Here is a 14498-nt window from a genome sequence, read left to right as displayed (position 1 = left end):
GTTCTTGCTTTTGTTGGACGCTTTGCCTGCGAAGGTGCTAGCCTCAGCGACGTGCTTGGTGGGGTCCTGTCTTTCCTGCACATTCTTTTTCTTCATTGTTCGCGCTACACTTGATCGCCCTGCTAACGAAATAATACACGTGTATGAAGTTTACGCAGTTTGAAACATAATAAAAAAATATGTATATCTGGCCGTCATCTGCACCTGAGGTACAGCAGTGGGGGAATGTGGGCGGACTATGAAGGGTGAACTTTTGTGCCTGGTGGTGCGAATTTTAAACGGCGTGATGCAACAAAACAACATTGCGCGTCTGTTTACACTTTGCCGTAGTAACGTGATCTTCTGCGGGGTGGTTCATTGCCGTATCTGCCTGTGCTTAGCCCCACTCTATCGTTTTATTCGTAGGTTTACCTATTCCATTCTGATAAATTTAACCGACTTTAACTGCTGCAACCCACCCGCAGCTCCATACGGTAAACTTAATGCGCGCTGAGAATTCGGTTGTGACGTTTTCCGCCTTCGCTCAGCTTATTCCTCATTTTCAATATTTCTTATAAACCCCTCGCGATTCGCCGTTGAGTCTGCCAAGAATACCTCGAGCACGCTGTAGCAAAACTGCCTTTTTTTTGTCGATAGCGGCTGGAGATAAAAACGCTGCCTTCGGCAGCTGGAGCCTTAATCCCGGTTGCGAGACCCTTGCCCGATTTTGTGAAACCAGTCAAGCGTACTACTAAGGAAACACGCAAATATTACAGGGCAAAACAACCCCGTCTACAAAAAAAAAAAAAAAAGCTTGAGCCCGTGCTTGAAGGGTCGTTTCGCTTAATACAGCCGTGTAAGCGGTTTCTATCGAACGAGAGCCGTAAGCACTCGAAACAATGCGTGCTCGCTTGAGGAGCGTTCGTTCAAAACGGATTGAGTGCCCGGCTAACAATGGTTTAGTGTTCGGAGCCTCGGGGACGATACATTCGAGGGTCCTTCACTCCCAAACCGCGGCCCGTTCGTGGCAGCCCATCGACAAAAACCGCGAACTCCATGTCCCTAGGGCACGCCGTAACGAGATCAAAATTCCAGCGCTCGTCGATTCTTGCTACCCCCACTGCCCCCGCCCCCCAATTTGCCATCGCAATCGCTCCTCATGCTCCAGTGTGCAGTTATAAAATTCCCGAACGATGGCCCGGTTTATAGAACGTGCGCGCACCTTTGAGTATCACTCACTGCTGTTGCGGTGCGTTGACAATACACAAGAGCCATTCGTCGGATTTCGCGTAGTGTGGCAGGTGAAACAGTAAGAAGGTGCCCGAGGCCATGTCGCGCGTAGCAGACGACGCGGAAGACTGCGTGGGTGGTCCTTGTCGTCTGCGCGGGCGCGATCCCGCGATAAAATCGAATTTTGAGTAACGAACGACACGTCGCTGGGGGTTCCGGGGATGCCTTCGTAGTGGCGGCGCGGCGGTCCCGCGGTCTTCGGTGAATGAAACGTGATCGCTCCTTCTCGGCTGTATTGTGGTTTACGGTGGTCTGTCTCGGTTCAAGGAGACTCTTGGCGCTGTAGATGCAAATGTATTGAGCGAAATGTTCATAACGAGGCACTGTCATAACTTCTGGTAACGGTTTAACAGGTCCTACCTTCTTTCGCCTTCATTTAACAGCTGTTTTGGAAGCCATCCTGTAGCTGCAGGCGTTCAGCCATTTGTGCACTGCGTTGACTTGATTGGCTTAACGTCTTCATTGTATCTTTTGCGAGTTTAAATGGTGAACGCTGAATATATTGCGCGCAATTAAGCCTCGTAGTTCTCGATGCCACGGTGACAAGCCGAAGGTTTGAAGCGTCGCAAAAAAAAAAAAAGGTATTGGTGTGAAAGAAAAGAATCGATAAACCGCGTGACCGGCTAGCAGTTTACGAAGTTGAAAATCACTTACAATTGTGAACAAAACGGGCTTTATTGCGATGCCCTTTCTCCATTTTGCAACGGCGTACGTCACCTCCGTTTACCGTTTCGCACCCTTTTGAGAAACGGCTCTCGCTTTCATGCGGTTTTGAGTTGTGCATACTTCAACGTCGTCGTCTGGGGTTGGTACTGCTGGAGTGGTCGCCCTGGCGTGTAACATCGTGTCGACGGGCCGAACGGGCGCGCTTAGCAGCGCCTCTTTTTTTTTTTCCCGGCTGGTGGCGGTGCGATCGCTGGGAAAGGGAAGCTTGCGTCATCTCGTCGAATGCCTTATTCTGATTGGTGCGACGGGCGCGTGCGGGAGAGAGTGTCGAGTCTGCATACGGGCTTGGGTAGGTACGATTCGATCGAAATTTTGTCATTCGGACCCGAGCTGTCAGGTAAGGTCACAAGCATAACCATGATTCCTGCCTAAGCAGGGTTTGGGTAAGGGCTAGTTTGTTTCCTGTTTAAACAGGCTGCTGTGTGAACTTTTTTGGGGTCGGGTGTTGTGATTATACTTTCGAGGATGCAGGTTCGGACCCGCCTCCGGTAACTTGTATTTGCATCCACTTTCATTTCCCATTACCCAATTATTTCTACGTTTCAATTCAACAATTACCTTCCCTCTGTGCTTTCTCTTCATTGTCTGTCGCCACGCGCAGTAGTGACCAACAAAAAAATCTAGCCTTTGACACTTCTCTCTGGTCCTTGATGTTCTTTGCTAGCGATAATACTGCAAATGTATGTTCTAAAATTCAGCTTGAGGTGACGCTATCGGTAATGCAACGGGCAGTGGGATGAACGTTAACAGATAGACAGCGGTGTAGGGAGTGAATGGGGTAGCTGATGTTTTAGTTGAGATCAAGAGGGAGTGGATTTGTCCGGGTCATGCATTGTTTTAAGGAGATACATTGGCTTATTAGTAGGGGCGTGCAAACATGTGAATCAAATAGTGTCCTATTCGATTCGCTCTTCGAATCTATATGTAAATGGGAATATTTTTCTTTTCGAATATTTCTGAACGTTAGTGGGGCCCAAATACACAAAATTGGAGCAAAAGTACGTTAAATTTTCACCCCTGCGGCCATAGTATAGAAATAAAACATAAGAACCTGTGTAGTGGAGCAGGCTATACACTTTCGTAGCCATACTTTACAGTCCGCAGAGTAATCATTTGCACTCTCCGAAGAGCCCTGCACATATGAAAAAACTACTTGTTTGCTGCATTTGTGCTCTTAATAAAGAGCACATCATAGCGTACTATGTAATGACATAAACTTGCTAACATTAAGAAAACTGGAATGGGAGCATCATTATATATTAATTTTGATAACAGCTATACATTATTTGAAAAATATTCTAAATGTGTTTGATTTGCTCCTGCCACTATTCGATTTGGTCTCAAAAATCGCTATTCGCACAACCCCACTTGTTAGTCAAAGAATGGGTGCCAAGGGGAAGGGAAGTGCAGTTACGGGCGGCAGAGACCTACGTACTGTGAAATTCACAGGCATAAGGTGCGGTCAGCTTGAATAAGATGGGTGTAGTTAGAGATCACTGGGAGATGCCGTCGCCCTGCAGTAGGCATAAAATAGAATGAGTAGCGGAGCTCATGGCGCAGCAAGATGCAGCAACTCTTTGTCTTCCTGCTGATTTGTCTCCAAGGTGTCATAAAAAAGATTAGTCTTCACTAGAAAGAAGTAAGGAGGGGGTGCAGGTGTTGTGTAACCTTGACATTTCCATTGTTTTGAAAGTTTGAGAAACAAGTTTGTTTGACAGAGTTTGGATGCTTAAAAGTCACTGACCATCAGTCACTAGGATTTAGCTTTCTTCTAAATACATCAGATGTCCTCCAGATTTCACTTCTTGCCTTATAAGAAAGCATTTCAAAGTTCGTTGCGAGCGCACTTGTTCTTGCTTTTTTTTTTTTTTCACTGCGTTGCAAATAGGCAGCTTTGTGCAGTAAAGGGTCAGGGGACTGGGTATGTTGATTAATGACTGCAAATTCAACAAAAATCCTCAAGAGCTGTCTACTGTGTCCACAGTTGTACACAACTAGTTAAGGGCTTGTTATTACAAGAACAAGCAAAAACAGATGTTCAACATAGCGTTTGGACTATGGTACCTCTCATGAGGTGACCTAGGAATCATGTCAACTTGTCCGTTTTGGCGTGGGCAATTGAAATTGAGGAGCAGCGGTGGGCGCTTCGGTGAGAATTTTCTGTACAACAGTCACATATCAGCGCAAAAGAAAGTGATGATATATTTTCAAAATTTATTTTGCTTTCTAGTTTTTATTCTGAGGATGCAGTGTGTGTGTCTGAAGAAAATTTTTCGTCATTAGTTCCTGAGTGGGTCAAGATAGGGGACATGCTCAGAAATTTCGGTCCCGTTGGTATTTAACAATAAGGCACACAGTTCTGGCGGTATGCAAAAACGAGAAGCACTTTTTTTTTTCTTTTGATTGGTTTTTTAACCGTTTTCAACTGTGTGCAGATATGCTACCTCGCTTTTCATCTGTGACTGGGGATACAAGTGACTGCTTTCAAGCTTACTTTACTTTCAATACCATTGTCTTAAACCTCTTGGGGAATTTGTCGTTTGTAAAGTTTGTGAGGCTGAGTCATGACAGGCATTGGAATGGGCATAGTGTAATGGCCCAGTAAAAGGGCATTGCGGATTAGAGAGGTAGCCAATATTCTGATTGCCGCCACATTGCCTGTGGCTTTGTGCTGCAGAGAACTTGGTTGTGGGTTTGATTCCCGAATGCAAAGGCCACATTGTGATGGCTGCTGTACACGAAAAACACTAGTGTCCTCATGTTCAAGTGCACATTGGCCCTTTTCGTTCCGAGGACGGGTATTGCTTGACCAGGGATTTCATTTCGTCTACCACCCGAGCGCACCTCAGACGAGTGGAAGTCATTTTATCAGTTCTATGTGACCCCTGTGCTACTGCTGCTAGATGGTGCCAGTCTCCCAGAAATCGTTCTTTTTTTTTTTTTCTTTCTTTCTTTCTTTCTTCCTTTTTTTGCCGGTGCGGTTGTAAGAAACATAGCTCAAATCTGGCTCCCCTGAATTTTAACAATGCCTGCGCTGATTCGGCCAGCTGCAGCGACGATGGCTGCTTTTTCAATGCCAGAATTGTGATCACTTGAGATGTCCTTTCAACCTGAAAGCTCTAGCGAATTGTTTGGAGCTTCAACTCGTAACTGAAAATTGTGTGGAAGAATTTGAGCCTGTGGTGGCCTTTCTTGCGTGGACGTGGCTCGACGGGAGCACTTTGCCACCGACTCCTCTGCAATTTCCTTTTCTCACAGCATCAGGAATGATGCCTCAAAATGGGGGAACATGAGCACACTTGACTTTATTGCAAGAAATGTCAAGCTTCACGTGATCTGTTTCTGTGGCCACGTCTGTCTGCAACTCAAGAACATGGCAAAAAAAAATCAAGGAAGCAGGCAACATAAAATACCAAATGAATTGCTGTAATTGCTATAACGAAAGCTGCTCATAACATATCAGTCAAAAAAAAAAAAAGAAGATAAAATTTGGCTTGGAAATAAATCATTCCAAGTATTTGTTGAGGTTAATCCTTCCCTCATCGCTCGTGTGTTGCTTCCCCCTAATTTCGTTTGATTTGATTTTATGATTGAGATTAAGAGGATGATGTGGAGCTGAGCAGGTCGTATGATCTATGTGTCGCATCACCCACCCAACTTCCCATGGTGCTTTTTGGAGTAGCTAAACAGGTGCCATGGATTGGGAAAAGGCAGTTGATGATGATGTATGGGGTTTTATGGCGCAAGGGCCAGGTATGACCAAAGAGCGCCATGTCTGTGGGAAAAGGCAGTTGAAGATGTCGGAGGTTGAGACATCAGTGCTACAAACTTGGTTCGGTAGTAGTATGGTAGTAGCATTTATTTTACATGCGTTTCGAGTCTTAAGAGCTAAAGCCTCCTATGAAGACAGGAACTGCCCTCTTCTCTGAAATCTCTGTAGTAGTCCTCGAAGCTATGTGGCCTTGTGTATAACTTGAGCATGACAACCCTGTTCTTAGCCCCTTTGTGGTCCAAAGGGTTTTCAGCATAGTAGTACTGTGCCATAATTAAGTGGTAGACTAGGGAGTCAGTTTGTTGATCTGTCATCTCACACTTAATATTTAGGGTAGCTTCCAAAGGCCTATTGTCATACTGAACGCCACCTGTTGAACAGCATGCCTGCTCCTGACACGTGGCTTTGGGAAGCACTGCACTGGCTAGCTTGTGCCTTGTCTCAAAGGTACAGTAAAGACAAAAACACTCATCATCCTGTATTACGTTCACTGCGAGACGGAAACCTGACCCAGGGATTTGGCTCCCAATTCGGTGCAAGGTTGGCATTGTAGGTGTAGGCACAATATGGGAAGAAAGTGCCATGTAAAAGACGGAGCACATCTGATAGCGCACGTGTATCTCGTCTACATCCTCTCGCACTGCAACAAAATTGCATCTGAACCTGTTAAGCTTGGAACGATTGCCAGAGTAACGCGTTTGCATGATTGCACTCTTTGCACAGTTTCTACGTGCACAGTCTGCATTACCCGTCAAAACAGAGCAATACTTACTGGGAGCCCGAGGCCTATAAACAATGTGTGAGTACATGTAACTTCAACTTAAGATACTATATTCTAACATATCAGAAAGATATTCTGTAGATTCCAGATCAAAGGGCCAGTTCGTTATGGAACATGCCGAGTGATAGATTTCTCTGACTGTACTACCCGTGTTGCCTTCCCAGTAAGAAATAGCATATGTTTTTTGTATAAGTTAATCTGAAGTCCTTCGCTGTGGCATCTCTCGTAGCCTCTGCTTCGTATCAGGATGTCAAATCCCGTCGGTCGGAACGAGTTCAACATTCTGCCAATCACCTTGGTGCAGGTCTGCACCATGGGACCGACGGACTTTCTCCAGAGGTGGCGGGGAGAAGGGCACCGGCGGAGTGGGGCACCTGCCTGAGGAAGGATGGAGGATGGCGACCCCGGAGGTCGCCACCCCGCAGAAGGCGCAGACAGCCGGCACCACCGCGAGTGCTCGCCGCGGCCTCCATGGGACCCCGGAAAGGTGAGCGTGCGTACTGTGGCCGAGGCATCGCATTAATATCCGTGACTCCCGAGAAAGCAAGCAAATGACGCCAGCAGCAATGTGTCCATTGCATCCTGACGTCGTCTTGCATGCGCCCTTTCTTTAGCAGGGATTTCCTGGGGAGATGGGCTGTTCCTCGGTCACCCATGGCTCCAGCTGCGGATCGCTTTCTACACTGTCGGAGAACAGCAGCAGCCAAGCGGCGTCGGGATCCACGCCCGTGACGGTGTCCGAGGGCCCGCTGCGGTGGGCGAGTGACCTGCGCAGCCTGCTGGTGGACCTCGAGGGCCTGCGCCTGTTTGAGCAGTTCCTCGAGCAGGAAGGTGCCCACAGGCTCGGCCTTTACTTTTGGTTTGCCTGCAACGGCCTTCGGTCCTGCCCCGAGCCGTCTGTCCAGCTGCAGGTGAGTGCGGCGCGTGCCTGTTTAGTTGTTGGCTTCCTTCTGACAATCTAAGCTTTCACGCATGCCCGAGTGTGCCATGACAAGTTGCTCGTGCCGAGTGAGTCAGTGGCCAGTTTTTCGAATGCTGATTGGGCCCCTTGAATGCCTTGTCCGAAAATGTCATTCGGCAACTGTATTTAGTTTCTGCACACGAACTGAATGGCCAAAGAGAGACAACGCACAAAAATACCTCTCAGATGCTTAGGCAACCCCCCCCCCCCATGCTTGCGGAGCCAACACACTGCTGCCGCATCCTTTTTTTTTCTCCCTCCCTCGGCCATTCCTTGTTCATTCATTTGCTCCTCATCTCCTTCTCCTCCACATTGCCCTCGTCATTCTCTTCTCCCCTTGGCCAGCGCACTTCATTGAGAAGCACGCTCGCTGCCTCACTTGTCTGCTGGATTTTCTGGCAAGCACATTATAACCGGTATTTTATCTCGCATGGCTGTACGCATATACAGCGAGTTCTGTCAGAAGATAAACAGGAGTTCGAAAAGACCGCATTAGATGTGGTCCTTGTCTATAAGTGGCTACATTATAAGGGGTCTGAGCTGTACTACTAGTTTATACCTTTTTAGCCAATGTTAAACTTTGTCACAGTCAGTCTTTTTTAAGCTGGCTGCGCTGGTGTTGTGGTGCCATTTAGCAACTCGACCTCCAGTGGTTCCTCTGCGCGATAGCCTGGCTCACTTTGTGGCATTTGCCTCCCCCCCCCCTCCCGTGCGGAACACAGTACATGAAGAGCATCTACCGGCACTACATCCGCAACAGCATGGTGGAGGTGTCGCCTCCGCTCCGGGCCAAGATCACCGAGCACGTCAAGGAGGGCATCGTGGACGTGTCACTGTTTGACCAGGCGCAGCGGGAGTTTGAGCAGTTCCTGCAGCGGTCGGCCTACCCCAAGTTCCTCCAGTCGGACCTCTACGTCGAGCGCGTTGAGAAGTGCCACGCTCTCGCGACCGCCACGGCAGAAGCGGCAGCGACACCGTCTGAGGGCACGGCGTCTCGGGGAGACGACGGACAGGTGAGTTTTCAGAAAGTCTCGGTTTTCAACTGCAGTAGTAATTGTACGATTAGCATGTTAAAATCAGGTGCACATTCACATTCTTACTTTAAGCCTGCGAAAATTGGGTGCTCGCTCGAATCAGGCAAACGCATCGCCGGTACGGTCATCAGCCGTGCCACCGGCATCTCCTGGAAACCAAAAGTAGCGAAGCCTAGTTGATCTTGTAGTCGCACTGACCGCACCAAAACCACAGGAAAGGCCAAGCCAAGCCGCTAAATCTGGAAATGCAGCAACAGATCCAGTAGGCACAGTCAGTAAATTCAAGGAGGGTTTGCATGGAAAGCTTCGTTTTCATAACGAACTCGGGACAAAGCACAATACTTGTCTAGCCAGCTCTACAACAGTCCATAAGAAATCCAACCTGGCCGTGCTCGTCTTGCTAGCATTTCTGAAGCTCATCGTGCTGCTCTGTCTGACAGGAATATCAGACACGAGAACATTTAACTATCTTTTGTCTAGCATACTTGGAAAGCACCTACCCAGCCACTTGAAATATATGCCTGATGCAAAACGTCGAAAGAAGTGAACCCCGCCGCTGCATGACAAGATACAGACTCTGAGAGCCAAAGCACCCAGTCCACCTCAACTACTCTTCCAGCTCGTTTCCTAAAACACTTGCACACATTATTCAGCTTGCAGCGCACAGGTTCAGTGAGGAGGGTTTCAAGATGAATTCCGTGTTTTAAATACCATCATTTACATCAGTGCTGTTGCTTTCGACGCAAACCACTGCGGCAGTGTGCGGCTATGGCCGTGCCCTACCGAGCTTGTGGCCGTGAATGCGATCCTGTCTGCATTTCAATGGCAAAATCGCTTGTGTACCTTGATTTAGGTGCAGGTTAAAAGAACCCCACACGGTCTAAATTAATTCAGAGTCCTCCACTGTGGCATGCTTCATAACCAGATCGTTGTTTTGGCACACAGATATCACGGAAAATGATTTGCTTTTGATGCACTACCTTGGCATGCACAATTGTGCATGTAGCATCTGAAGGGAATTTACTTATTTGTTTGTTTGTTTTTAGTACATTGACTGCGGTGTTGGCCATCTGTGGGTCTAGGCAGTTATTCCCCCTGTATGGCTCTACGGAGCTTTCCTTGCTGTTTCTGATCCGACTCGTCAGGGTGCCAACTCTGTGCACCTCGAGGAAGTTTCACTGGAGAGCACCACCTTGGTGACTTACTGGTGGGGGCACGATGCACCATGGAAATATCGGTTGGGTCACGAAGCACAGGAATCGAGACTACAAAAAAAAAAAAAAAAACGCTGCCACACTGAATATGTTAAATAAAAAGAAAGTGAAGTGCTCATTTGTCTTGAACTTTTCTTAACTACGCAGCACTGCGGTGGGAGCAGCGAAGAACCGAGCACAGCAGCGGCAAATGCCTCTGGTGCAGCTGCTGCTGCGGTGGCAGCTGCAGAATCGGGGCCACCGTCGGGCGAGGAAGACGGCTCGCTGCCGCCGGTGATGCCGCCCATGGGTCTCGAGATCCTGCCCACCGTCAAGGAGGACGAAGAGCTGGCGATGGAGGCGTCCCCTGCCCCGCTGACCCGGCGGAATGTGTGGAAGCTGTACCGGTACGGCGAGCAGATTCCGCGAATGGTGGCCCGCATGGCGTCGGACGCCACATCAGCAGTGTGAGTCCCTGTTACACTGAATTTCAAGCAAACTGGCATAAAAGAAAATTTCAGCCAGTCCCGATGCTGTGCATATTACAGTCGGCGACCGAGAGTTCGGACAGGCTTGATTACAGTGCAGCAACGATATAGATTCGTTATAACAATGCATCGACTTGAGCGTATCGACTTATGCAATGGGGCTATAAGGATAAGACCCATATACATTGGAACCTCGATAAATGGAAATCGCTTTAAACGGATCTGCCTCTTAAACAGGACACCATCCTCATGGTTTGATGGTTTTGTATTCATGGAATTGTGTTCAGCTTTGTCTCTCGGTAAATGGAACTCCTGATAAATGGAACCAAATTCTCTGGTCACTTGAGGTTCCGTTTCTTTTGAGTCCACTGTATAATTATATGTTATGACTGCATGTCGGATAGAGTGATAAAAATATTGCCTTTTGGGCGACATTTTCCATGCATACTGAGCTTGACATTCGTGTTTGTGAAAAGTTTGCCTACGGGGGTTCGCACAATCGAATCTTGATAATTCGAACTCGAAGGGGCCCAAAAACTTGTTCGAATTCAAAGAAGTTCGAATTAAAGGAAGCTAATTGAATGGAGGACTTAACTGCACTGGCGCACATGAATTGAGCTAACACATAAGTGGGACGTTCCACAAGATTTATTCACACGTATTTATAAATTGCAGTCAGTTATTAGGCATATCGGTGCTCGTACTATGATAGGAGGCGTTGGGTTCACGCGTGCATAATAAAATGAAACATACCATGTCCCGTGACAGTTGCCCCTTCGAACTTTTGGTATGCTTCACCGTGTAAGACTGCTGTATCGGGGCGAAGGTGACTTTCAGGAACCACTATTATGCAACGCTTCGTGCTTTCCGTGCTCCGAAGACACTGGCGAGGGTTGCAAAGGCGGGGTTGGTGCCATTGCCGACAGTGGCGAATTCTTTCAATGAAAAACACGGCACGGAACAGCAAGAAGCTTGGGAGCGAACATCGAAGTAGCTAGGCCTAGCGTTGCTGTGGTACGGCTATGGCTGCCAGCGGATGCACATGCGAGAGCGCCGGATCGAGGTGGCGCAAAAATGAAAATGGCAGTGGTGGTGGCTTTGATTAATGCCATGTCAGACCTGCGGTCATGGCAAATAGTTCGGAAAGTGAGATGGCAAAGGCTTTTTTTTGTGTCCGAAATTTCAGATGTTCTTATATAATCATTGACTCTACGGGCGTACATTGGTGGTGCCGTAACACTAAAAGAAGTCACTAACCCATCTCAAACAGAAGTAATCGGTGATATGTGCCTGCACATGCCTGTGCATAAATTTCCACCGCTGCTTTTTTTTTTTTCTTCGCGCACGGCATTGAGAAGTCTCTCCTAAGCTTTCCCTCTATAGCGGGGTCAGAGGAATGCTAGTCAGAGGCGCTGTCGCGTGGTTTAGCTTACTGCTGAGAGCACTGTCCGAGCCCACTATGTTCGAATTCGAATTGCAAATGTTTGTGCGTTAGAGTTACCGGGCCTTTTCACCCATTCGAATACATACAGCTTTGACGGGACAATAGCGCCAGTTCAAATAAATCGAAAGTTCGAGTTAAGCGTGTTCGAATGAACAAGATTAGACTGTACTGCGCGGCGTTTCTCGCCTGCATGTCGATTGTGAAAACCACTGAGAACATCGCAAGTCGGTGCGGTACGCCGCAAGGTGGCGCCAGCTGCTTCGCACCTGCATCATGCTGCACGTGCGTAGAGACAGAGAAAAAGGAGTGCAAAGCAGTGGTGCCAGCCCTTTGTGCAATCGCTCTCTCGGGAAGCACAGAAGCAGCCCCGAGACAGCGGACAGCAGAGTGTGTAGAAGATTGCTCTGACGAAGCACAAAACTGTGTCGCTTGACATGAAGCTGCAAAATTCGCAAGACTCGAAAGAAGCATAAGCTCGCACAGTCGACGATGTTGTTGACTACTCTGAAAACCAGGAGCACCGTGATCATGAAATGCGAAACTAGTGGCCACGCCGATCAATGCAGGAAGAGTTTAATAAGCAACTGTTTTGGAAAGGTAGGCTTTATGCGCCTGGGCAAAGCTCCCCCCCCCCCCCCCCCCCCTTCTATAGCGAAAGCAATACGGCAGAGGCTGCTGGCTTTACCAAGCTCTGGGAGAACGTCGCTACCGACGATGAAACAGCTGGTGGTGCTTGGGTGGAGGAGTTTCTCAGTGCAGATAATGCTGCCTCGCTTGGTGAAGCGATGTCCAACGAGGCGATCGTTGTTGTGATAGACGGCGGCATTTTGCGATGGCGGCAGCGGCAGTTATGACAGGAGGACGATGGCCCGTCTTTGACCCCGACCTCAATGTTCCTGCAAAGTGTGCTGTCTGTAGAGTTCTTTAATTTCGTGCCTGCTAAAGAATTGTGGCCAGTGTTCGCGCAGCAGCTGGATGGGATGCACACCGCACTTGTAAACCTGAAACTGCATGAAAGCAAGTGCAGATTTCTACTTAGTTGAGTGCCTAACGCATGACACGCGTTAGAAATATAAATGATAGTTTTACCTGGAAGGTTTACCTGCAATCGTTAAACTGCAAGGTTGTGCGCTACTTCGGCCACAGAATTGAGCAGAAATAGCGAAATTTTCGTTTTTATCCATTGCTGGCATGTTTGTCAGCCATGTCGCCGGCACCTTCTCAAAACTGAAACTATTGATGCCTTGTCATCTAATTGTAGTTGCCGACCGTGCCCAGATTGCAGAATAAGCCAAGCCAAGCCACTTAATTCGTAAAGGCTACATGTGCGGTTTGCGTGCTTTGTTGTACGGCTTTCGTTCATACAGAACTCGCAACTCCTGTTATGTGGCTCCCGCGCTGGCAAAAGGAAGATAAGTCTGGCGTGCATGCTGTTGCGGGGTGCTTGCTGATAGTGCGTTCGAGCCACACCGTTGCCTGTAGGCACCGCCGTGTCCAGTGCCGAGGCACGTGAATGAAATCAAGAATATTACTGGTGCAATTTCGGAAAAGCTCCCTGTGGCTTATGCAAGGACAGCGGGTTTCTATTTCCGTGAGTTTGCTTATTTTGAAACTGCGATTATCTCTTAAATTTTTTCAGTTTTAACACTTCTGATTTAACAAGGTTTTACTGTAATCGCTATTGCAATAGAATATCAGTTGGTGCACCGTAAAGTGTGAAATATCAGTGGTCCTTATGCATTACGTCAATGAGACTGATTTTTCCGAATAATTGAGCACATCTGAATTAGCGGCCCGACGGGTTGACAAAGGCACACACGCACATCTTACACATGCACCGATTTCCCAAGTCTGCGAGTCAGTTTCAGTGAACAGTTCCTTTTTTCTGAATGCCTTTGTTATTCTGTCAACACTCGTTGACGTGACTTCTTTCAAGACCAGGTGGGGAAGTGAGTTGGTGTATGCCTAGTCGGTGGCTCTTGCATTGTGCGCATTCCAGCAGACCCTTCCATACCAGATGGGGAAGTGAGTAGGTGTATGCCTAGTCGGTGGCTCTAGCATTGCGCGCATTCCAGCAGACCCTTCAATACCAAATGGGGAAGTGAGTTGGCGTATGCCTAGTCGGTGGCTCTTGCATTGCGCGCATTCCAGCAGACCCTTCAATACCAAATGGGGAAGTGAGTTGGTGTATGCCTAGTCGGTGGCTCTTGCATTGCGCGCATTCCAGCAGACCCTTCAATACCAAATGGGGAAGTGAGTTGGCGTATGCCTAGTCGGTGGCTCTTGCATTGCGCGCATTCCAGCAGACGCTTTCATACCAGATGGGGAAGTGAGTTGGCATATGCCTGATCGGTGGCTCTTGCATTGCGCAAATTCCAGCAGACCCTTCAATACCGGATGGGGAAGTGAGCTGGCATATGCCTGATCAGTGGCTCTTGCATTGCGCGCATTCCAGCAGACCCTTCCATACCAGATGGGGAAGTGAGTAGGTGTATGCCTAGTCGGTGGCTCTAGCATTGCGCGCATTCCAGCAGACCCTTCAATACCAAATGGGGAAGTGAGTTGGCGTATGCCTAGTCGGTGGCTCTTGCATTGCGCGCATTCCAGCAGACCCTTCAATACCAAATGGGGAAGTGAGTTGGTGTATGCCTAGTCGGTGGCTCTTGCATTGCGCGCATTCCAGCAGACCCTTCAATACCAAATGGGGAAGTGAGTTGGCGTATGCCTAGTCGGTGGCTCTTGCATTGCGCACATTCCAGCAGACGCTTTCATACCAGACGGGGAAGTGAGTTGGCATATGCCTGATCGGTGGCTCTTGCATTGCGCGAAT

The 14498-nt window shown here is 48.3% G+C and overlaps 1 protein-coding gene across 3 annotated transcripts in view; it reads left to right on the top strand.

The window, feature by feature from the left end:
* Window positions 1-14498, top strand: part of Axn (protein axin) — a 49976-nt gene that overhangs the window by 783 nt on the left and 34695 nt on the right. For 2 of the 3 annotated variants that reach the window (XM_055069669.2, XM_055069668.2), the window contains exons 2-5: window positions 6853-7035; window positions 7163-7459; window positions 8232-8522; window positions 9905-10203. In XM_055069669.2, coding sequence (XP_054925644.1) covers window positions 6937-7035; window positions 7163-7459; window positions 8232-8522; window positions 9905-10203 — 986 coding nt within the window. In that variant the 5' untranslated portion in view covers window positions 6853-6936. The remainder of the gene's footprint in view (window positions 1-6852; window positions 7036-7162; window positions 7460-8231; window positions 8523-9904; window positions 10204-14498) is intronic. The other variant, XM_050176776.3, reaches the window with a different exon arrangement.

The sequence above is a fragment of the Dermacentor andersoni genome, chromosome 8, assembly GCF_023375885.2.
Source record: "Dermacentor andersoni chromosome 8, qqDerAnde1_hic_scaffold, whole genome shotgun sequence".
Classification (NCBI taxonomy): Eukaryota; Metazoa; Arthropoda; class Arachnida; order Ixodida; family Ixodidae; genus Dermacentor; species Dermacentor andersoni.
Note: the sequence above shows the minus strand (reverse complement) of the source record. Positions and strands in the feature narration are given on the sequence as shown.